At 36.9% G+C, this 23,907-nt stretch overlaps 2 protein-coding genes across 3 annotated transcripts in view; one reads left to right on the top strand and one right to left on the bottom strand.

Moving 5' to 3' along the window:
• LOC149530279 (elongation factor P (EF-P) family protein) overlaps positions 1-23,602 on the bottom strand; it is a 130,207-nt gene extending 106,605 nt beyond the window's left edge. Inside the window, exons 1-2 of one of the 2 annotated variants that reach the window (XM_089810304.1) lie at positions 23,379-23,602; positions 23,193-23,270 (exon numbers count right to left, since the gene is read on the bottom strand). In XM_089810304.1, the coding sequence (XP_089666430.1) occupies positions 23,193-23,270; positions 23,379-23,508 (208 nt within the window). In that variant the 5' untranslated portion in view covers positions 23,509-23,602. Of the gene's footprint in view, positions 1-23,192; positions 23,282-23,378 lie in introns of both variants that reach the window. The other variant, XM_089810305.1, reaches the window with a different exon arrangement.
• On the top strand, positions 11,650-14,377 carry LOC149530280 (uncharacterized). Its single transcript, XM_089809446.1, has 6 exons — positions 11,650-11,746; positions 11,886-12,118; positions 12,234-12,386; positions 12,528-12,928; positions 13,066-13,471; positions 13,606-14,377. The coding sequence occupies exons 1-6, from the start codon at positions 11,658-11,660 to the stop codon at positions 14,184-14,186; spliced, it is 1,863 nt and encodes a 620-aa protein (XP_089665572.1). The 5' UTR covers positions 11,650-11,657; the 3' UTR covers positions 14,187-14,377.
• Positions 23,603-23,907: the final 305 nt, after the last annotated feature.

Here is a 23,907-nt window from a genome sequence, read left to right as displayed (position 1 = left end):
GCTAACACACCTTATCAAGATATTTCAAGGAAATATCCAAATCAGAGGGTGACGAGAAGACAACCTCATATGTTACTTGGCAATCAGAAGTTGTTGAGTGAGGGACCTACCACAGGCAAATCAAGTATGTGCATTTTTCATTCCATAGATGATCATGATGGTGCCTTATGTCCAGAAATGATATGCTATAGAAAAATGAATGTGAACAAAGAGACAGTGGAAGAAGTACTGGTCAAAGATGAAGACTCTGGAGGACTTGGCAACTCTATAAATTATTACCTCAAATATGAGTCGGATTTTGAGCACGGTAGTGATATTCTTATCACTCTTGAAGAACCCTCCTACTTTGTACTCACAAGAAACCAAAGAATAAATGGAAAGAACTTGTTTAGCTGAAAAGTGATCCAAAAATTCAAAGGGCCCCTATGCAGGAGGTAAAGATTTTAAACAAGTTTGAACCCGAACCTGCCTTTGACATTGTCGAATTTTGAAGTCTCTAAGAATCCAAATTTCTCCTACTGATTACTTGAAATCAAATCCAAATGAACTAGATAAGTTGATTGAATTTGTGAGAGGTTTTGCCTCACCAAATAGGGTTCAACATGTTAACACTATATAGAAGATACATCGGTACACAAGGCCTATTGCAGAAGATACATTGGTACATGCAGAGACTTCACAAAATCTTAATGTCCTCGGAAAACCTAACCCCTTTTATGTATCTTTGTTTATCCATGGTCATAAGCTAAATAATTGTATCATAGATTCTGAAGCTTTTGATAATATTATGCCTTCTATTGCCAAAGCCCTAGATTTGCCTATGACCAAAACCTTTGGCAAGTGTTATGCAATGGACTCCAAGCAAGTTCCACTGGTAGGGCAAATCAAAGATGCTCAAGTCTCCTTAGCTGAATTCCTTGAAAAGAGGGTCAAATTAACTATCCTAGTCACAGAGATCCCGACTAGTTATGGTATGCTACTAAATTGAACATTCAATAAAGACCTAAGGGGGAGAAATTAAACTAGATTGATCCCAAGCTACCATACCAATTGGGAACAAGAGGGTCATATTGAAACCTGAAAATAAAGCAAAGTATATCGTTTTTCCCTCTAATGATCTTAGGTCTCATATCCTGCATCATGAAACTGATTTTGCTAACTATGTTGTTTTATCTAAAGAAGATGTTAGAAGGTCAAAAGAGCTGGCAGACAAGGGCTTGTGGGTCCTGGAGTTTGACTACAGCTATGCATCAATTCGCTATGGAGCAAGAGTTGTACTTATTTCGCCTTCTGGTAAAATATTTCCTCATGCCTTCAAGCTTGAATTTGAAAACACTAACAATACAACCGAATATGAAGCACTACTTTTGGGAATACAAGAAGCTAAGAGGAATTAAGCTTTTGAGGGCTAAAAGAGATGCAGAATTGGTAGTTAAGCAAGTCAAGGCTATTTTTGTTGTGAAGAACACGAGGCTGAGACACTACAAGAATAGGGTATGAAATGAACTTGAAGGGTTTGAAGCCTTTTCAATAGAAGTTGTGCCCAGGGAGTTAAATACTAGAGCAGATGCACTACCTAGGTTAGCATCCTTGACGATACCACATCCTAATTTCACAGAAGATATATGTACTATTGAATTGATCCATCGACCCAGTGTGCCTGATAATTCAAGATCCTGGCAAGTGTTCAATAATGATGCATTGATCAAAGCATTCTTGCAAGGAGGCGAAAAGTTTGGCTCTCTTTTCTTCGAGGGTTTTGCTTCTAAGTGCCATGAGCTTTGTCCAGACAATGGAGGTGGAAATGTAGAGGGAGTCATTCAATTGAAAGGAAACTATATTCCTAAAGGTTTGATAGCCCTTGAAGCTCTATTCAATAGAAAAGACCACTGACTTAAAAAGGACGCAAAAGTAAAAGATGAGAAATCTGGAGCATGTGAAAAGATCAATATAGGTACTGAAGACAACCCAAAGCTAATTAACCTAGGAAAATGTGTACTGAAATAGAAAAATCAAGGTTCACAAATTTGTTAAAGGAATTCGGAGACGTGTTTGCATGGTCTTATGAAGACTTGAAGGATTTTTTATAGGGACAATTCAAACACCAAATCCTATTTAAGCCTGGAGCAACGCCATTTTGGCAGAAATTATGGAATCATAACCCAAGAGTAGCAGATGCAATTTTCAAGGAGGTTGATAAAATGCTCAAGGCCCATATAATTTACCCTATTTGTCATTCTACTTGGGTGGCTAATATAGCGTCAGTCCATAAAAAGTGGGGAAATTAGAATCTGTGTAGACTTCAGGAATTTGAACCAAGCAAGTCTAAAGAACAACTTTTCCCTACCCAACATGGACCATATCCTACAAATGGTAGCAGGCTCCGGGGTGATGTCCATGCTAGACGGATTCTTTGGATATAATCAAATCAGCATGGCCCCTAAAGATCAGCATAAGACTGCTTTTACCACCCCTTGGAGACCCTTTGCTTATAACTGAATGCTTTTCAAGCTTATAAACGCAAGTGTCACTTTTCAAAGGGCAATGAATTCATCTCATCAATTGATCAAAAGAATAGTCATATACTTGGATGGCATGACAGTTTTCTCAAGGAGAAGGAAGAAACATTTGCGAGACTTGAGATTAGTCCTCCAAAGGTACAGAGAGCATGGTGTGTTCCTCAATCCTAAGAAGTCCATATTTTGTGTTGAGGGAAAAATCCTAGGACATTTGATGTTGAAAGAGGGGATCAAGATTGATCTGGCAAGGGTCCGAGCAATTCAGCAATTATGTCTCCCTTCAAACCATAATGGAGTTAGATCATTCTTCAGTCAGATAAATTTTTTGAGGAGGTTTGTGCCTGAATTCTCTTAAACCACTAGACCTGTTGCTAACCTTCTTAGTGAAAAGTTAACATTCAAATAGAGTGATGAAGCTATGAAAGCTTTTGAAGAAGTGAAATCTGCCATTGTGCAAGCTCCTATGTTGGCTCACCCTAATTACAAAAAAGATTTTATAATCTATTGTTATGCTAGTGAACATACTATGTCCGCAGTCTTGCTACAAAAGAACGGAGAAGGTGAAGAGTTTCTCATCTCATTCATGAGTGTGTCGTTGAAGAACCACAAGCATATTCAGTGGTAAAAGTTGGCAAGCAATTTTGCTACTCTCCCACTCTACAATCTTTGTCCAAGTACAGCTGTCAAAAGCATCCTGACTCAACAAGAAGTAGTAGTGAACAACAGAGCGACATGGGTATAAAAAGTTCAAGAGTTTGATCTCAAAATTAAAGCCAACCAAACTTGTAAGAGGACAAGACCTGTGCAAATTGATATCTGAGAATGAAGAAGAGATCGGTGAAGAGAAAGCATTGGTATTATTTGTAAGTCTGACAAATTGTTGATTTTCAGACATCGCTTATTACCTTACTTATGGTGAATGTCTGGAACACTTAACAGGTAAAGCTAAAAGAAACTTGAAGTTGAGATCTGCTAGGTATGTAATTGTGGATGATATTTTATACAAAAGGGGCTTAGACGGCACATTCGTACGATGTGTTGATAAAGATCACCAGGAGAAGTTACTTCTTACATTTCACAACGAAGCATGTGGAGGGCATTATTCATCCACGATCACTATTTTCAAAATACTTCGATATGGATACTATTGGCTTGGCATGTTTGCTAATGCATATAGGTGGGTTGGGAGATGTGAACAATGTAAAATGTTCTCCGCAAAACCTAAGCTAGCAGCTCTTCCTTTAAGAACTATAATAATAGAAGAATCTTTCAAACAATGGGATCTTGACTTCATCAGCCCACTGAACCCTAGTTCGAGTGCTAGGCACACCCATATCTTGACCGCCGCCAATTACTTCACCAAATGGGTGGAAGCAATCCTTGTCAAGAAAGCCACTTCTGAAATTGTATGCAACTTCCTCAAGGAAAATATTTTAGTCAAGTTTGGAGTGTCAGAAAAGGTAGTAACAGACAATGCCCAAACTTTTCTTCAAATGAATTACGCCTCTTCTGTTATGATAACGAAATATGGCTTTCACATGCTTCTGATTACTTTCCACAAGGAAATGGCTAGGCCAAACCTTCTAATAAGGATTTTATTTCTATCATGAAGAAGCTAGGTAGCGAAAATGCAAGGGATTGGCATAAGAGATTGTATGAAGCTTTGTGGGCAGATCGCACTACTCTTAAGAGGGCAATTGGTATGACACCTTTTGAATTGGTGTATTGCATAGAAGCACAGTTATCACTTCCCCTCAAGCTAGCTGCAGCCAAACTTCAAAAGACAATGGAAGATGCAACTTTAAAGATGCCTTGGAAAAGAGGATTTGCTACTTGATGAAGATAGAGGAAGAACGAGAAAAGGTGGTAGATCGTATTACAGAACATCAAGCTCAGGTTAAGAAGATCTTTGATCGCTGAGCCAAGCCCAAGAAATTCATGGACGATGACAAAGTTTTGTTATGGGACAAAAGAAGAGAGCCTAAAGGTGCTCATAGAAAGTTTGAGTCACTCTGGAAAGGAAATTTTGAAATCAGCTAGGTACTTGGACCAAACTCCTTCAAGCTCAGGTATTTGGACGAAACTAAGTTGCCCTTGTCATACAATGGGAAAGACTTAAAGCTTTATCAATTATAGTGGTCCTTCTTTATTCCTTTTGTACATAATGTATATAGTTGTGTGCAGTGTGTTCTTTGGGTTTAGGTTTTTCTTTCGTCCTGCTCTGTCCTTTTTCTTGTTTGAGTCATTTGTGAAACCAAAGAATCTGAATTCATTTTCAGTCCCTTGTTGTCCGAATCCCCAATCAAAGCCAATTGTTACCCGCATTTTAAGTCTAACCTTTTTAACGCTTTTTAGAGTCTTTTGTGAAAAATCAAATTTGAGTTTGAACCTTGAACTTGAACCAATAGGTTCAGAGTTCAAAAGTTCAATGTCACCAAAGTGCCTTGAGAAAATCTCCTTTAGTTTTTTATTTCATGACATGTTCTCCCCAATTTGAAACTTGAACTTGAACTCTTGAACCTTTTCTAAATTTACAATTCTTATCCATAATGTATATAGTTGCGTGGAGTGTGTTCTTTGGGTTTAGGTTTTTCTTTCGTCTTGCTTTGTCCTTTTTCTTGTTTGAGTCATTTGTGAAACCAAAGAATCTGAATTCATTTTCAGTCCCTTGTTATCCAAATCCCCAATCAAAGCCAATTGTTACCCGCATTTTAAGTCTAACCTTTTTAACGCTTTTTAGAGTCTTTTGTGAAAAATCAAATTTGAGTTTGAACCTTGAACTTGAACCAATAGGTTCAGAGTTCAAAAGTTCAATGTCACCAAAGTGCCTTGAGAAAATCTCCTTTAGTTTTTGATTTCATGACATGTTCTCCCCAAATTTGAACCTTGAACTTGAACTCTTGAACCTTTTCGAAATTTACAATTCTTATCCATAATGTATATAGTTGTGTGGAGTGTGTTCTTTGGGTTTAGGTTTTTCTTCGTCTTGCTCTGTCCTTTTTCTTGTTTGAGTCATTTGTGAAACCAAAGAATCTGAATTCATTTTTAGTCCCTTGTAGTCCGAATCCCCAATCAAAGCCAATTGTTACCCGCAAAGAATCTGAATTCATTTTCAATCCCTTGTAGTCCAAATCCCCAATCAAAGCCAATTGTTACCCGCATTTTAAGTCTAACCTTTTTAACGCTTTTTAGAGTCTTTTGTGAAAAATCAAATTTGAGTTTGAACCTTGAACTTGAACCAATAGGTTCAGAGTTCAAAAGTTCAATGTCACCAAAGTGTCTTGAGAAAATCTCCTTTAGTTTTTGATTTCATGACATGTTCTCCCCAAATCTGAAACTTGAACTTGAACTCTTGAACATTTTCTAAATTTACAATTCTTATCCACCTCAGCTACTTACCTACAAACTTCAATCAGGACATAGCAGTCTAAGCAATATCTAGGTAATTTCAGAGGTTTTCCTTCGTACCTGCTCACTCTTATGTACATGAATTTGGGAAACTGGGAGAAGCTAACATAGATAGTGACAAATTGAGCTACTTCTTTAGTCCATCTCATATGCTCTCTACCTTGGAGCTCAAAAACCAATCTGGCAAGAAATTTATCCTATACCCATTTGAAATCCTGAGGATTCTTCTCTTTCTGCAACAGAGGAAAATAATCATAGATGGGCATGTCATTTACCCAATCTTGGTGGGGCAAACCTTCTCGCTCTTTACAACATGCTAGGATATAGAACAAATAAGAAGTCATACAAAAAAAAGAAACCCCAGACACTTGTGAAAGCTCTTCATGCAATTGGTCTGCTATAATTTCAACCAAGTCAATATACTTTCCTTCAATTAGAATGGTCTGAAAAAAGAAATACATCCAATTTTCCCAGAAAAGGGCATTCTTATTCTCTTTGATTCAATTCAGGAGAGTGATTATGTCTTTAATTTCAGGAATCATATGCTCTCGCATCAAGGGGTGGGGAAGATGAAAACCTCCTTTCTCAGGTTTGAGCAACCAATTCTTAGCTATGGCATTATTGTATTGGCTAGTGTCGGTGGCAAAATGGGAGTCCAACAGACTGATGGTCCAAACTTCATATTCTTCATGCAAAAGGATTCTCAAGGCACCCATTACTGTAACTATGTTGACATACACCAACACCTCTCCTGTATGCGTTCTAATACACCTTTGGGTAACATCATACTTATCTCTACATTCCAAAACTAGCCCTGGGCAACAAAATGCTTCTGGAAAACTCTTCGCTTGCAACAACCCACTCTTAGCTACCTTTTCTGCAGTAGACTCACGCTTAGGTTTTGAAAATCTTGTTGTCAATTTTCTGATATCCTCATTAGCTAGAAAGGTATCTCCTCGTTCCGGTAAGAAACTAGTTAATGTGGTGGTTGTATTTTCTTTAAGTAATTTGAGTGAGAAGCGGCCATGGTAGAAAGAAGATTACAATTTTCACCGTAAGGAAAAGACAGAACGAAAAGGACCAATAGAGATATCTTTGCTTTTAAATGGAAATAACAGTAGCTAATGAGGAATAGGAATGACACTCACCGGGAGGGAGACACAACAAATCTCCAAACAAAAGAGACTGTTGCAGGCTACTTGCATCTCCAGGAAAATTAGAATGCTTACCTCATAAGGCGATGACAAAATGAACAAGAAAGGAAACTTTTAATAGTTTAAACAGGAAAGCACATCATGGATCAATGAAGCAAGTACCAATTTGACAGGGCTTTTTAATCATTAATAACGTTTAACTCTACACGTACCAAGTCACTTGACCACCTTTCGCACCAATTAGCCATCAAGGCCTATCTTTTCTACCTTTTCGAAAAAGATTTAATCATTTTCGTACTGCAATTTGTCATTATTTGCACGCCTTTCAGACTAACGAATTTTGAACTCTTGAACCATGGGGAAAGGTTCAAGGTTCAAGTTTGATAGTCTTAAAATATTGGGATATGCTTCTTACATACTGACTCAATGCAATCGAAAGATTCCATTCTAACACGAGACTTTGAACTTGAACCTTAACAGTTCAAAGTTATAGTTCGAAAAGAGCACCGAAATCCACTAGGTATCCTGAGCGCTATTGGGACTTACTCATACCGCTGTAATCTGAACTCTTGAACCTTGAACCTTGAACCAACGGTTCAAGAGTTCAAGTTCAAGGTTCAGATTTGGGGAGCACATGTCATGAAACCAAAACTAAAGGAGACTTTCTCAAGGCGCTTTGGTGACATTGAACTTTTGAACATTGAACCTATTGGTTCAAGTTCAAGGTTCAAACTAAAATTTAATTTTTCACAAAGGGCTCTAAAAAGCGTTTAAAAGGTTAGGACTTAAAATGTGGGTAACAGCCCTGACAAATAGCTTCATCACCTAATTCTCTGCACAAATCTCATAATCTTTTACAAATGTATAAAAGCCATCCAAATGTTGAAGTGTTGATTCATCCCATTCTCCATAGAACTTTGGTACAAGTTGTAACAGCTTTGGGAACAACTTGTTAGGTTTACAATAAAAATTTCTGAGATCCAACAGCCTGATGCCATATGGAATAAAAGGTTTTCTTTTAAATGACATATACATTTGAAAAAGCTATATACCATTTTCTTCTGAGTCTTCTAACTCAGAGTTACAAACTGAAATCTTATTAAATAGAGTCGCTACCTCTTTCGAGGAATGCATTGATTTGTTGATCCTTCGGGTTCAAACTTCCAACAGAGTGCACTTTCAAGCAAACTAATACAACTGCTTTCTGATTCTGATCAGCGAAATCTGAAATTCTAGGTAACTTTACAACATATATTGCGAGCAACTCTCCCCAACAGAGTCGCCAATATGTTGGTTCCCAAAACCACAAATTGGAAATCCAATAAGCTTTGCCAATTTTCCAACACGATTACTCAATCAGTTTTGGCCAACGAATGGGAATCACTTTAACTCCGCTGCACTTTTGGCTTCGCTAAACCCAAGTGGGTAAACCTTCGTTAGATCATCGTGACTTGGTTCAAAGCTTTTCTATAGCAAATTTAGACTTGGTGAATTATAAAGTTGGCAAATCTTTAAACATGGCAATAAAGCTATATGAATGGTTGACATGATTATATGTTTATACAAGATTTTATTAATAATTGAGTTGATGTTTGCAAGAAGGATCACAAATTTCAACTATAAACCCAATGACTACTTTTCAATGATTCTAAAAGACCAGTGCCTTGTTTACTTGTGCATTAGAGTTTACAATAAAGATTCTTATGTACAACCTTATTGGACGACATACATTCAAATATCATCAATAGTTCATGTTGCTAAATGTGGAGGACCAATCATATATTTAATTAATATTAATCTAGAAGGATTTTCAACTTCTTCAAAGCTAAGTCCAATTAGACACAGATGAGGAAACACTTGTATATTTCACAGTATCCCTGATTATCAAACAAAAATGCTATAAAGGATCTAATATACATGTACGGTGAGGAATAATTTATCAATCACCTTGGTGACCATAAGGGGCTAACCCAAATTGTAATTTATCTCCTTGCCTTTTAAATAAACAAAAATTAAGAATTTTTATTAATCATGAAATAATAATACATTAATTCATCTTTGTATGTGAAGCCTTCATCCATAATCCTTTACAAAATCTGAATACATAATTATATTACTTATTTCTGCTTTTTGACTTCTTCATAGTCTTTATTCTTATGCCATTTTATTTCCATCAATAGATGTAATATATTAAAAATGGTTATGTCTTGTTGAGCTAATATTCTGCATACATACTCATATAGAGCCCTTCATCGTTGAAGATGTTACATACTAACGTGAGGACCCTTCATCACTGAAGAGTATAATTATTTCTGTATTCCATTGATCTTTGCAATATAAACTTGTTGTAAACTCCAACGCACTTTGTCTAAACTTTATAATTCTTTGTTGAAAACTTGTAATATATTTCTTGCGTTGTGGATGCTTACTTCAAATGTAGTTGTTTATACTACACTAACAACGCTCACTTCCTCTGTTGGGTATGTACGATAAACATACTTTGATTACAGATGTATATTTGCAGGTCACTATGGCCTATGAACATGATATACCATTCTTCTCTAAATTGTTATTAGCAGACTTGTATTATTGTGCCATCTACATGAGAAACCAGATCACTGTCTAATGATAATGTTTTCTGTTTATATTAATTTCCTTTTTGCTATGCAAATCTTTTAGGTTCAGGTGATATAATTTGGAACTATACACATATTCCCCTTCAACAATAACTCCCAGTGGCCTTTTCCAATCAAAGATTGCTTCAGGCATCATATAAAATAATAGTAATCTTTGACAAAATTTCAAGTCTGCATGTTAGTTCATTGATGTTTTATCTCCCAGAGACTGAAAGAATGATATTCTTTTTATCCTTTGCAATAATTTAGTAAGCATGGAATTGTCCTTCATTCATGCTCCTTGTATAATAAGATCCTGGTTCTTTTTAATTTGCCCAATGTTTTCTTGCTTCAAAAGCATTGCTCTTCATGATAAGAAAAAAATAAGATATAAATCCCGTCAATACTACTGTGGAAAGTGAAAGAGAGCACAAATGGAGGTCCCAAAATTTGGGCTCCATCAGTGGCTCTTATTCGGGACATATGCCCCTTGCAGGAATAATGAGATTCCAACTATCTCCGGAGAAGCAGACCAAGTATCCATGCTCAACCTGATGCAGAGTTAAATTGGGTGACCCTGGGCCCTCAAAAATGAACATTGATTCTTTCCTCCTAAGTCACAAGGTTCGAATTCGAATTCAAGTTCGGCAACCATAAAATTCGGACAAAATTCGACAAGAGCATAAATTCGGAAAAAAGTTCGACATTAAATTTGCCAATATATATATATCATAGTTCCAAAAATCGCCATGAAATCGCCGAAATCGCCGAAATCGCGATAAGATTCATGGCTCCCGATTTTTTTGGAATCGGAAATCGCTGGTGGCGATTTTTTCTTGTGAATCGCCTGAATCGCCAAAATCGGCGATTCATGGCAAAAATCGCCAAAATCGCCATCGTGAATCTCCAGAAATCGGCCGCGGCAGCAAGGATAGAAAGTTCAATTTTTTTTAAAAAACACATGTTTTATTTGCTTTCTAAGTTGACTTTCCTCTTTGTTATAACCCTAAAGAGCCTTCTATTTGCTTAGTATGAGTAGAAGAGAGGAAGAGTGAGAGAGAAGAAGAGAAAAGAGAATCCATAGGTTTCCAACCGGCAAGAAGGAAGAGCACCAAAGAGATCAGAAGTCCATTTGGGGAGGCCATAAATTGCATTGGGAGCATTAAGGAGTCAATATCAACACTCCTCAACTCATTTGCAAGAGGTAAGTGTTGGTTTTTTTTTTGCATGTTAGTGTAGTATGCATTTTTTGTTAAATTTTTTTAGTGTTCATTTGCAAATCTTGAATGTTTTTTATTTTTAGTTTTACTAAATTGCAAACTAGGGTTTGTTGTTTTGTAGTTTTTGTTTATTAGTTGCAAACTTTGATTTTTTACATGAATTTTTTTATTGCAGCAGCCCTTTGCTTTCATTTTCCAATTTCCACAATGGGTAAAAAAGATGAATGCTGGAAATATAATGAAGAGTTTCCTGGGAGAACCAAATATCAAACAAAATGTATATTTTGCAAAGAAAAAATAAATTCGGGAGGTATCTATAGATTGAAATACCACATTGTTGGCATACCTGGCCATGATGTCACAGTTTGCACTCAACAAACCGCTGAGGCAAAACGCTCTTGTTTAGTGGCATTAGAAAAAATTGAACAAGACAAGTTGACTAAGAAAATGCAACTTGAAGGGTTAAGAGGTATTGGCTCCCGTGCTCCCACATCCGCAACCGCATCTACATCTGCAAGTGCATCTGCATCAGCTTCCGCATCCGTAGGTTGTGTTGGAGAGGGTTCTTCTAGGCCTCCTTTTCATCCTAGTGCTAGTGCTCATGTGAGTGTTAGTGGTAGTCGGTCTCATACTGAGACAAAGTCCAACACCAACCTATTGCGGCCTAGAGTGCGGAAAAGCAGAATGGATAGTTACTTTGTGCCCCGTACTACTCCTGGCTCCCAACCCACGCTTGAGGGCATGGGTTTGAACAAGGAGATTCATGATGCTGCCAGAAAAGAGATTTGCAAATTCTGGTACTTTTGCAACATTCCATTTATTGCAGCCAGGTAATTGATTCTTTTTTCTTTGTTATCTTCAAAGTTAAAGTTAAAAGTAAAAGTAAAACTTTAATTATATCTACTTGTTTTATGATTTTAGTTTTTGACATCTAAATTTCTAATCAATATCATTATCTATTTGTGATAGGACTCCTTATTGGCAGAACATGATAGATGCAGTTACCATTTGTGGTCCGAGGTTTAAAGCCCCAACTGAGGCTGAGTTGAGTGGATACCTCCTGGAGGAAATGGTTGAGGATATGAGGCATGAGCTTGAGGACAACCGAAAGGAGTGGATCGAAAAGGGTTGCACCATCATGACTGATGGTTGGACAGATAGGAGGGGAAGAACACTCCTCAATTTTCTTGTATCCTGTGGAGGTGATTGATCATTCTACTTTCCTACATACATAATTTTGAATCGTGATTGACTATTTCAAATTTTGATTTGTTGATTGCTAATAGTAATTATAATTCGTTGTTTTGTTACTTGTAGGATATACCATGTTCCTCAAATCCATTGATGCTTCTGCTCATGTAAAAAACGCCACATACTTATGTGAGGTTATTGAGGAAGTTATAGCAGAGGTGGGGGAACAACATGTGGTGCAAGTGGTGACGGATAATGCAGCAAGTTATGTTGCTGCAGGTAAACTTTTAACTTTTTAAGTTTTGAAAATAAATTTATTTGAATTTTGAACTTTTTCTAATTCTAACTTAGAATTTCTAAATTTCCTAAGTTCTAACATGTTTGAAATTTGAATTTCTAATTATCTTAAAATTGTTGTAGGCAAACTTTTGATGGAGAGGCACCCCACCATATTTTGGTCCCCTTGTGCAGCACACTGCCTTGACCTCATGTTGGAAGAAATTAGCAAACTTGAGTGGGTCAAGTCATGTGTGGAAAGGGCAAAAAACATATGTAAGTTTATTTATAATCATTCATTTGTCCTTAGCACAATGAGGAAGTACACAGGAGACAAAGAGTTAGCTCGTCCAGGGATCACGAGGTTTGCCTCGAATTTCATCACCTTGCAGTCCTTGTTGACATCAAGGGATGATTTGAGGAGCATGTTTGTTGGGCGGGAGTGGATTTCATCTTCCTATGCTACGACCACTGCAGCGATAGATGTGGTGGATTGCATATTTGATGATGATGGTTTTTGGAAACCTGCTAGAGAAATACTTAAGGTAATTTTATTGCAATTTAACATTTAATATTTTACAGTTTACTATGCTAATTGTTTAATGATTTAGTTTTACCTTATATTATTGAATTATTCTATGTTTAAGTTTTGACTCAAATTTTTGTTTTACTTTATATGTAGGCCACTGAGCCTCTTGTATCTCTCCTACGAACTGCTGATGGGGAGAAGCCCTCTATGGGCTACATATATGAGGGCATGGATAGGGCCAAGGAGGCCATTAGAGCTCAGTATGCAGGAGTGCAGGAGAAGTATGCCCCTATTTGGGACATCATTGATAGGAGATGGCAGAATCAGCTCCACAGACCCATCCATGCAGCAGCTTACTTTTTGAATTCGGCATTTCGTTTCCGTCCTAACTTCAAGGCGGATGAGGAGGTTCTCACCGGATTATATACAGTGATCCAGAGGTTGAGTACTGATGAGGATAGCAGTGCTACAATTATTGAGCTTGATAAGTTCAATAATAAAGAAGGGCCACTTTTCTCTAGCAGGGTAGCCATAGATGCTCGGGAAACAATACAGCCAGGTAAAAATTAAATAATATATTCAATGTTCATGAATCTAGATTCTAAACTTAAAGTTGATTATGTAATTTTAGAGTTAACTTGTAATTTGTAATTTGTAAATGAGACTAATTATTTTTATTTTCCCTTATTTCAGATAGATGGTGGCAAATGTTTGGGGCCACAACCCCAAAACTTCAAAAAATTGCCATTCGTATTCTGAGTCAGCCAAGCAGCGCTTATGGATGTGAGCGCAGTTGGTCCATGTTCGAGCACATCCACTCGAAGAGGAGAAACAGGTTGACAGTGCAGAGGTTGAATGATCTTGTCTTCGTTCATTACAACCTCCGTCTTAGGATCAGACAGATTTTGGGCACTGACTCCTCTCCGATCATTCTGGAGGAGATTGATCCAGAATCAGAGTGGCTCACAGAGGTTGTAGATCCAGTCTTCACTGAGGAAGACCGTGCGTGGATTGACCAGGTGGATATAGAGGCTGAGGCAGCTAGAGCACGTTCTTTAGGCATTGGTAGACGCACACGTGCACACACAGACACAGGCCCTAGCGACATTCGTGAGCCCATCTTATATGCGGGAGATATGGCTCAACAGTCCTCTAGGACCTACATTAGACGCCTTGCTACTAGGCAGACTGGATACTCAGAGGCTGAGGCTGAGGCTGTAGCCGAGCTTGAGGATGATGTTGAGGATGATGATGACTATGAGCCTGAGGCTTGAGCTGGAGCCTTGTTTTTATATTTTGTTTATAGATATTGATACTGAATCATTGATAGACATATGTTTCAAAGTTTCAAACTTTCATGGATCTTCATCTTAGATTCTTACATAAATTTATGATTTGATGTCTTATGGATCATCTTACATACATTCTATGATTTAAATCATTATGATCATTTGATTTCTATTTACTTCAGCTAGCCTACAATTTACATTTTAGATAACATAGTTACGTATGTGATGGATTTTATGTTTCATGTTTATGTATGTTAAGTTTTAACTTCTATTTGATGATGTTATAGTGTGCTTAAGTTATATTCAATAAAGGGTGCATGAAATAAGTTTTAAATTGTTAAAATCTTTAAATTTAAAGGGTTTTTTCAAATTTGCCGATTCATCGCCGATTCATTGCCGATTCATTGCCGATTCACGATTCGATTCGGCCTTGCCGATTCCGATTCACGTTTCTTTGATATATATATATATATATATATATATAAGTAAAATAACAAAATATTTAAACTTTGTTAAATAGGTTTAAAATCATTATAAAAAGATTGAAACATTTATAAAATATCAATTATGCTTAAATTATATGATTAATTATTGAATAATATAATTTAATATATATAGAATAAATGAGCAATATATTTTATCATTGTTAAATAGTTTTAAATTCATTTCAAAAACATTGACACGTTTAAAAAATATAAGATATTTATAAGTTTATGATTAAATTTTTATTAATATAAATTTAATATAAAACATAAAATTATAACAATTTAATATTCTAATTTTGTTTAAACAAAACTAAATACCAAAAATGAAAAACTATATGACAATATTAAACTTTAAATAAATCGCAAACAATGATAAAACCTAAAACAATAACAATAGTAATAACGCCTAACTATGTTGGCCCACATAAAGTTTGTCTAGCATCGCATTCGGAAAACGTGAGGCGCTTAAAAAAACTGGATAAGCGTTGGAATAAGCATTGGTTCTCAGCTTCTATTAAGCCTCCCACGAGTTTTTACAGTGAAGTCGAGAGCTTCCTGATGCAGCTACATGCAGAAGCAGATGGACTCCAAAAAGCAATGAAGATAGTTGTTGGCCTCCGGTTAAATAACACATTCACTGTTGCCTCTCGACTGCAATATATGATAGCTTCAACTAGGGTAGCCAATGGTGAAAAGGAGAGACCCCGAGCAGCATTGTATAGAAAAAGTGTAGTAAAAAACCTTTAACAATAGTATTTCAAACTCCTAAAATCTGTTATAAATTTTTTGCCTTGATGAAAAAGCCCGTCCTCATTTCCGTACGAACACAAGTCGATTTTTAACGAATTTTATGGAAACTTTTGAAGTTTGCCCAAATTCGAATTTCATGCATGAAATGCGGCGAACTCTGTGACACAGCTTTCCTCTATCAAACACCCGATTCTGATCATGCAACAACTTATTCTTCCTGATCATGGTATTATATCGTTATTTTCCTTTACCAACAATAGTACTTGAAAAGAAACAAACTTCATAATCCTTTAGCCCCAACATTTGATCCCTTGTTGTATTAGATGCATCATCCTTATGGAGAATACTTATTGCTTCATCAATGTGGTCTTTTGTATCTGACTTTTGTTTTGCTTTTGAAGAGTCATCAGGTACATTGTGATCTTTGCTGAGTGGACAATCCCTATGCATTTGATCAGCATCTAGATCAATTTTCTCTGCTTGGATGTCTTCTAAGTTCTCGCACACAATTTGCTCCATCCCCATTCTCCAAATACTGTTTCTCCACATGAAAAGGTTTTGAAGTTATCTAATGTTCAGAAAATATTGCTCCTCATTTATCAAGAATCTGATCAAATAGGACATTTGGAAAAATTTCAGAACTATTCTTCAACACAATCTCCTCAACATGTTTGTCTGATTTCATCTCATCTTCACATGTTTGATAAAATTCTTGCTCATAGGATTAAATAATGCATATCTCACTTTCTAAATACACTTCCCCACTCATATCTCAAGTTCCATCATCTTCACAATCATCATTAAGCCTGCTATCTTCATCATAGCGCCGATGGACTTCATTGCATAGAAAATTCTCTTCAAATATTGGATTCAAGAACATAGAAACCTCAGACATATCTTCATGAGAACTTTTATCTGGATTATAAAGTGTTTCGTTACACAAGATATCGGCAAATTGTAGACCTTTATTAAGTTCATCCCTTTGAGAATCATCATTTGCTTGATCAAAAAAACTGGTATCTTCATTGACATCATCTTCTTAATCTTCTTCCTGTTCCATCTTCTTAATCTTCTACCATTTGCAGTCCTATTTCATATCCACTTTTTGATTCCTGGGAATTATCATCTCCTTCATCTAGTACCCCCTGAATATGTGCTAATTCATTAGCTTGTTTATTGTGGTGGATTGATAAAAAATCTGAACCATTTTTCTTAATATGTTTATGATATTCTATATCTAACAAGGCTGAAATCTCTTCCACATTGAGAGAATCCTCTTCCTCATTTTCATATTCCTTGCAGTTTATTTCCATACAAGTTTCATCATGATTCAATTCATCCTCAGACTCTGCACAAATTTCTCCTCCATTCAAATCTGAAACATCCTTATTTTTTTAATCACTTCGAAATGTTTTTCTTCATCTTCTTGTAATATTTGAAAATGAAGTTTCAAATTAGGATCATTTGGCGAGATTCCCAACTCAAAGAATTTTTTTAGAAATTCCACGTATGGAGGCATGAGGTTTGATGGTATCTCATGATAAATGCTTGTCGTCCTCATGGACAAATGTGCTAAAGACTTACTTTCAAATTTCTCCACACTGAAAAAGGCATCAAATAGAATTATATTAGGATCCTCTTCCATGCTGCAGCTTTGGTCTTCATACTATTCATAATACATGTTATCTTCCTCACTTGCATCATGAAATTCATATAGGAACCATTCTTCAAATTCTTTCCAAGATGAGATACTGTGTGTAGGTAGTGACTCATAAGCTTGCCTCATATTGTCCTTTAATACAAATAGCTTCATCGCCTGATCCTCTGCACAAATCTCATAATCTTCTACAAATGTATAAAACGCATCCAAATGTTGAGTGTTGATTCATCCCATTCTCCATGGAACTTTAGTACAAGTTGTGAAAGCTTTGGGAACAACTTGTTAGGTTTACAATCAAAATTTCTGAGATCCAACAGCCTAATGTCATGTGGAATGAAAGGCTTTCTTTTATACGATCGATACATTCGAAAAAGCTATATAACATTTACTTTTGAGTCTTCTCCCTCAAAGTTACCAACTGAAATCTTATTGAATAGAGTCGCTACCTCTTTTGAGGAATGCATTGATTTGTTGATCTTCTAGGTTCAAACTTCCAACAAAGTACACTTCCAAACAAACTAATACAACTGGTTTCTAATTCTGATGTGCGAAATCTGAAATTTTACGTAACATCATACCATATATTGCAAGAAACTCTCTCCAGCAGGGTCGCCAATGTGTTGGTTCACAAAAGCACAAATTGGAAATCCAAAAGCTTTGCCAATTCTCCAATAGGGTTACTCAATCAGTATTGGCCAACGAACAGGAATAATCCTAACTCCCCTACACTTTTGGCTTCGCTAAACCTAGGCAGGTAAACCTTCCTTAAACTTACTTTCATGACTTGGATCAAAGCTTTTCTATAGCGAATTTAGACTTGGTGAATTATAAAGTTGGAAAATCTTTGAACTTGGTAATAAAGCTATATGAATGCTTGAATGATTGAATGTTTATATAAGATTTTATAAATAATTGAGTTGATGTTTGCAAGAAGGATCACAAATTTCGACTATGAACCCAATGACTACTTTTCAATGATTCTAAAAGACTAGTGCCTTGTTTACTTGGGCAATAGAGTTTACAATAAAGATTCTTATGTACAACCCTATGGAACGACATACATTCAAATATCAGCAATTGTTCTTGTATTCTAAATGCGGAAGATCAATCATATATGCAATTAATGTTAGTCTAGAAGGAATTTTAACTTCTTCAAAGGGAAGTCCAAATAGACACAGATGAGGAAACACTTAGATATTTCATTCTATCCCTAATTATCAAACAAAATTTCTATGAAGGATCTAATACACATGTATGGTTAGGAATAATTCGCCAATTGCCTTGGACACCATAAGGGACTAACCCAAATTGTAATTTATCTCCTTGCCTTTTAATAAACAAAAATTGAGAATTTTTATTAATCGTGAAATAATAAAACATTAATTCATTTTTGTATGTGAAGCTTTCATATGTAATCCTTTACAAAATCTAAATACTCCTTTATAATTATATTGCTTATTTCTGCTTTTCAACTCCTTCGTAGTCTTTATTCTTATGCCATTTTATTTCCATCGGTAGATGTAATATATTAAAACTGTTTTTTCATGTTGTACTAATATTCTGCATACATACTCCTGTGAGAGCCTTTCATCGTTGAAGATGTTACATACTAACTTGAGGAACCTTTATCGCTGACGAGTATTGTTATTGCCATATTCCATTGATCTTGGCAATATAAACTTGTCGTAAACTCCAACACACTTTGTCTAAACTTTCTTATTCTTTGTTGAAAACTTATAATATATTTCTTGTGTCATGGATGCTTACTTCATATGTAGTTGTTTATACTATACTAACAAAACTCGCTTCCTGGTTATTGCTTACTCTCGGTGGTCCCTTTCAGTCACAGAGTGAGGAGCACATGAGTAAAGAGGGTGTGCAGTGTGCAGAAATGGTAGGCGAAAGGTGCAGAAAGGAGCCGGTGCGAGATTTTGAGAAATGGAGAAGTAGGGAGAAGGTGTGGGAAAAGCTAGAAGAGGATGGGGTTACCAATTATATCATGAAGCTGCATGGTTTTGATCAGGAGGTGACCAAAAGCATGGTGGGGTCCTGGAAGGATGGTAAGGTGAAGGTGAACGGGGTCTACTTCCAGATAACGAAGGAGGTGATTGCGACTGTCACTGAAATCCCTATTGAGGGTTTTAAATTCTTCAGGGATAAGAAGCTCTCAGCCAATGCAGTTAGGGACTTTGTGGAGAGTGAGAAGGAATTGAAGGCGCTGAGAAAGATTGACACCTACTATGTCCCCGACTCCATGAAGAAACGGTGGAGGTATGTTCTGAGAGCTGTTATCGAGTACATCAAGTTGGACCCTAGGTTTGATAGAGCTCGCACCCACCACTTTGTTATATTGAATCATTTCCGGCATAATGCAAATATTTCCTTTCCATATTATCTGTTAACCTCAATGAGCAAGGCAGTGGACAGCTTCAAAAAGAAGCCCACCGCAAACCCAACTCTACACGAGGGGTTGTTGTTGCTTATCCACGAGCACTTTAAGGCTCAGACTATAAGCATCGCTCCCCCTCAAGCAGAGAAGGTGGAGTCTAGTAGCTCTAGTTACTCCTCTGACTCGGGTGAAATTCAGAGCCTCAGCTCTAAGGAAGGAGGGATCTCTTCTTCAGGGAAATTAGCGACTCACCAAGCTAAAAAATCGCCCTCCCCCATAACCCCTAGCAAAAAAAGCCCTAGGGATCTTGGGCAGAAGCCTCCTGAGAAGGATGAGGACGGAGTCAGTGATAATGAGGAGGAGCCGGAGTCTGAGGAGGTGGTTAAGGAGATGCAAGAGGAAATTAAGGATGAAAGTGGAACGAAGAAACGCAAGAGGGAGAGTTTGGAGGAAGTGTGCTCTCAGTTTGAGGAGGCGTCTGTGCTGCCCCTATCTCCTATCCACCTCCAAGCCCAACCTGAGGAAAAGAAAGAGGAGAATGCACGGTATGCGGAAGGGGAAGTGCACGTCAATGATAGGAGGAAAGCTTGGATAAACTTTAATGTCAAGACTTCGAAGATGGGCATCTTCAGGGAGGCCATGAATCCCCAAATCCTCATGGAAAATCAAGAGGAACAGCGGCTGGAAGAACTCATTGACCCAGCGATAGTGGCTATTTCGGACAAAGCCAAGGAGATAGGGATGAACCTCTTAAACAATCCTCGTAATAGTATGATTGACAATTTTAGATCAATCAAATGGCTTTTCCATGAGCTGGAGGAGGTCAAAGAACAGGTGAGACATATTGAGGCAACAAGGAAAGGGATGGATGCTAACAGGAGGACGGATTCGGCTGACAGGCTCAGTCTAGCAGAAAGAAGGATACACAACTTGGAGAACTACAATCACAACCTTGCGAATCAAATGTTCTCTTTGTTAAGCTCCATTAACAACAACATCATCTCTCTTACGGGCCGGATCAAAGACAGAGAAATGCAGATGATGAGGAAGGAAAAGACAGGGATCAAGCCAGAAGGGAGGACGACTCCGCAAAGGACAACACCATTCCTGATCAGGACCAGGGGGACCAAAGGGCACAACAGCTGGAAGCGGAGGAGAACCAAATGGCCTTCGAGGCTGCTCAAATTATGCATGAGCTGGAGCGGAAGAGCGAGGAATAACTCTCGCCTGTTCTTTTGTTCTTTGTCTTTTGGCTTTTGGTCTAGCTTTAGGCCGTGGTTTTACTTGTCTTTTTTCCTGGTCTTTTCTCAGAACTCTACTTTGTGGCTGGGCTTTATGCTTATTATCAGCCTCTGAACTTATACTTTTTTGGCTGGGCTTTCACGCTTATTATCAGCCTTATATGTTTTAACTATTGGGTTTCAGGATCCCTGTAAAACCTATTTATCTAATCAAAAACAAAACTCGCTTCCTCTGTAGGGTATGTATGATAGACATACTTTGATTACAGATATATATTTACAGGTCACTGTGGCCTAAGAACATGATATACTGTTCTTCTCTAAATTGTTATTAACAGACGTATATTATCGTGCCATCTGCATGAGAAACTAGATCACTGTCTAATGATAATGTTTTCTGTTTATATTAATTTCCTTTTTGCTGTGCAGATATTTTAGGTTCAGGTGATATAATCTGGAATTACACGCATATTCCCCGTCAACATTAACTCCCACTGGCCTTTTCCAATCAACGATTGCTTCAGGCATCGTATAAAATGAATAGTAATCTTTGACAAAATTTCAAGTCTGTCTGTTAGTTCATTGATGTTTTAGCTCCTGCCCAGAGTGAGATAATGATATTCTTTTTATCCTTTGCAATTATTTGATAAGCATGGAATAGTCCTGCATTCATGCTCTGTATAATAGGATCCTGGTTCTTTTTAATTTGCCCGATGTTTGCTTGCTTCAAAAGTTCTGTTCTTCATGATAAGCAAAAAATAAGATATGAATCCCATCAATACTACTATGGAAAGTGAAAGAGAGCACAAATGGAGGTCCCAAAGTTTTGGCTCCATCAGAGTGGAAACCACTACTTGGTAAAACCAATCAACAAGTGGAAACCACAATCTACTTAGGCAAAACCTCTATGCATGAAGTGGAAACCACTCATGACTTAAGCAAAAGTAAACAATTGCTTGGTGGAAATTTACACCAACCTAGGCAAGGTACAATGTGCAGTGGAAATCGACATGGACTTAGGCAAGGGCATACAACTTGAAATGGAAAGCAACATGGACTTAGGCAAGAGCATAAAACTTGAAGTAAAAATCAAATGGACTTGGCCAAGTGCATGCAATGTGTGGTGGAAAATCACCATGTAGTTAGGCAAATTTGAAGCATATGGTGGAAGTTTAGTCCAACTTAGACAAAATCCATTTCAATTCATAGCTTCCTCTCAAAAGTGTTTTATATCGGTTCATTAATCCCTGCCAATTTATTTTAATTTTCCACATTGCCAAATCCACATGATCAAAATGCTACCATGTCTGATTACACTCCACTAAGCCTGATTTCACTAAGTCCGGTTTTATCAACACCCATAATATTGTTTAACCCATTTGTTCTTCAAGGTTAACTCTTCATTGTGCTCTTCCTCGAGCTCTGAAAATGTTGCCTAGCTAGCCAGACACTGACACCTACAGCAAACAAAACTGAACCTGCAGCAAAAAGAGGGGGTTCCCATTTGCAATGGGGCGATGGTGTGTAAACCCCACAACAGGAACACAGAGTTTTTCTCTTTAGTTGCTTGTCTGCATTAGTGTTTCTTCTAGCCTAGGCACTATACTAAGATGGCAATCCTTCATTTGCAAATCTTAAGAGTTCTCTTGTTCTATAAAAGAGGCGCAGGGCACAGCACGGAAACAAGAAAGATTAAGAAAGCAAATAGAAAGTGAATATTTGAGTTTTGGACTAGTCCAATGTAGTTCTTTCAGCAAAAATACAGAGATAGATGTAGTATTGAGAGTTCAGATTTGTGGGTTTCTGCTATTTGTATTTTCAACAGGTGTACATAGATCTGCCGTTCTGCTTGGATTATTTATTTTAAGCTACGTTACAGTTAGGGTTCACTCTCTTGTGCAGAATCTACTTTACCATGGTCTGAAAAAATTAAACCTTTATCCAACCCGTTTTTGGAGTTCGTTTAATTCGGTTCTGATTAATAAGATTCCACATACAAAGACAATAAAAATAAATAAGTGTGCCGGAATCAAAATATGGATACTTGGTGAATATTATTTGCGAATACCGAAATCAATATGTTTATCTGAGCGTTAAATTGGAACACTAATTTTTAATTGCTTGATATATGAAATACAAATTCGAGAATGAACCATAAAAATCTAAGCCCGTCTAAGTAATAATGTTATTTTTGTTATTTAACTTTTTATCTTTTTCTTTTATGTAATGACGTTAGTACTGGTTTTATTATGGTAGCAGACTAATAACAGCAAAACACTCGAGCCTACACGATAAGTGCACTATAAATGAGAAACCTCGCATTACGATACAATAATTGGAATGTTTGCCTCCTCAAACTTTAAAACTGCTGAAAGAAGGTTCTCAAATATTTTGTATAATATGCATTTGAGTGTGTGCTGCTAAAATGGGACATCCCATAAATGAGTGAGAAAAAAAATAGCGTACCCATCACACGCCATGGAGCTCCATCAACTTCTATGTTGGTACCCACTTTAATATCGTTAGTCGATAGCGCCAAAATTTCTGAAAACAAACTGTTATTTTATTTATAACCAGAATGCACGGTTCTAATTTTCCATTGAATCAGGCAGTACGCATGGATAAGGTGAGACTAAGGCATTGAAGATATACTTGACAGAAATTTTGGACGGCATGAAATTGCGTTGCATCGTTGCATCCGTGAAGGAAAACAAGATAAAGAGCAGGAGGTGCCGGCGCTGCCAGCTAGAGCATTTGACAATGTCGCACTTCTCATCTTCATCCTTTGCTACTTTGTTTCACAGAGGAAACACGAGCTTAAAGTACTGATTCCTATAGAGGGATTGATTAAACATATAAGAATGCTATTAAATTGATATTTGAAATTAAACCAAAGAAATGAAACCATAAGCTATAGTAAATGTATACTTAAGTACTTGTATCTTTGAAAAGTGCAAGGGTTATGTTGATAATGTTTTATATATCAAATGTTGTCACTGTAATGCTAACATAGAAACTTTTTCTCATTAACAATGTAAAACATTGGTATGATGATTTTTATCTTTATTTATTTTCTATCTTTGGTGCGCATGGAATATACCATGTTAGACTTTTCCTTTGTCGAGGTTCATCCTATATTTTCAATAATTTATCTTCTTTATAATGTTTTTAGTATCTTTGC

This window comes from Cupressus sempervirens, chromosome 11 (genome assembly GCF_028749045.1).
Source record: "Cupressus sempervirens isolate cs-2001-9-10 chromosome 11, ASM2874904v1, whole genome shotgun sequence".
Taxonomy (NCBI): Eukaryota; Viridiplantae; Streptophyta; class Pinopsida; order Cupressales; family Cupressaceae; genus Cupressus; species Cupressus sempervirens.
Note: the sequence above shows the minus strand (reverse complement) of the source record. Positions and strands in the feature narration are given on the sequence as shown.

Coding starts and splice junctions, on each gene's coding strand:
- LOC149530280 (XM_089809446.1), top strand. CDS start 11,658: ATGGGTTTGAACAAGGAGATTCATGATGCTGCCAGAAAAGAGATTTGC. Junction 11,747..11,885: donor ATTCCATTTATTGCAGCCAG/GTAATTGATTCT, acceptor TATTTGTGATAG/GACTCCTTATTGGCAGAACA. Junction 12,387..12,527: donor AGCAAGTTATGTTGCTGCAG/GTAAACTTTTAA, acceptor AAATTGTTGTAG/GCAAACTTTTGATGGAGAGG.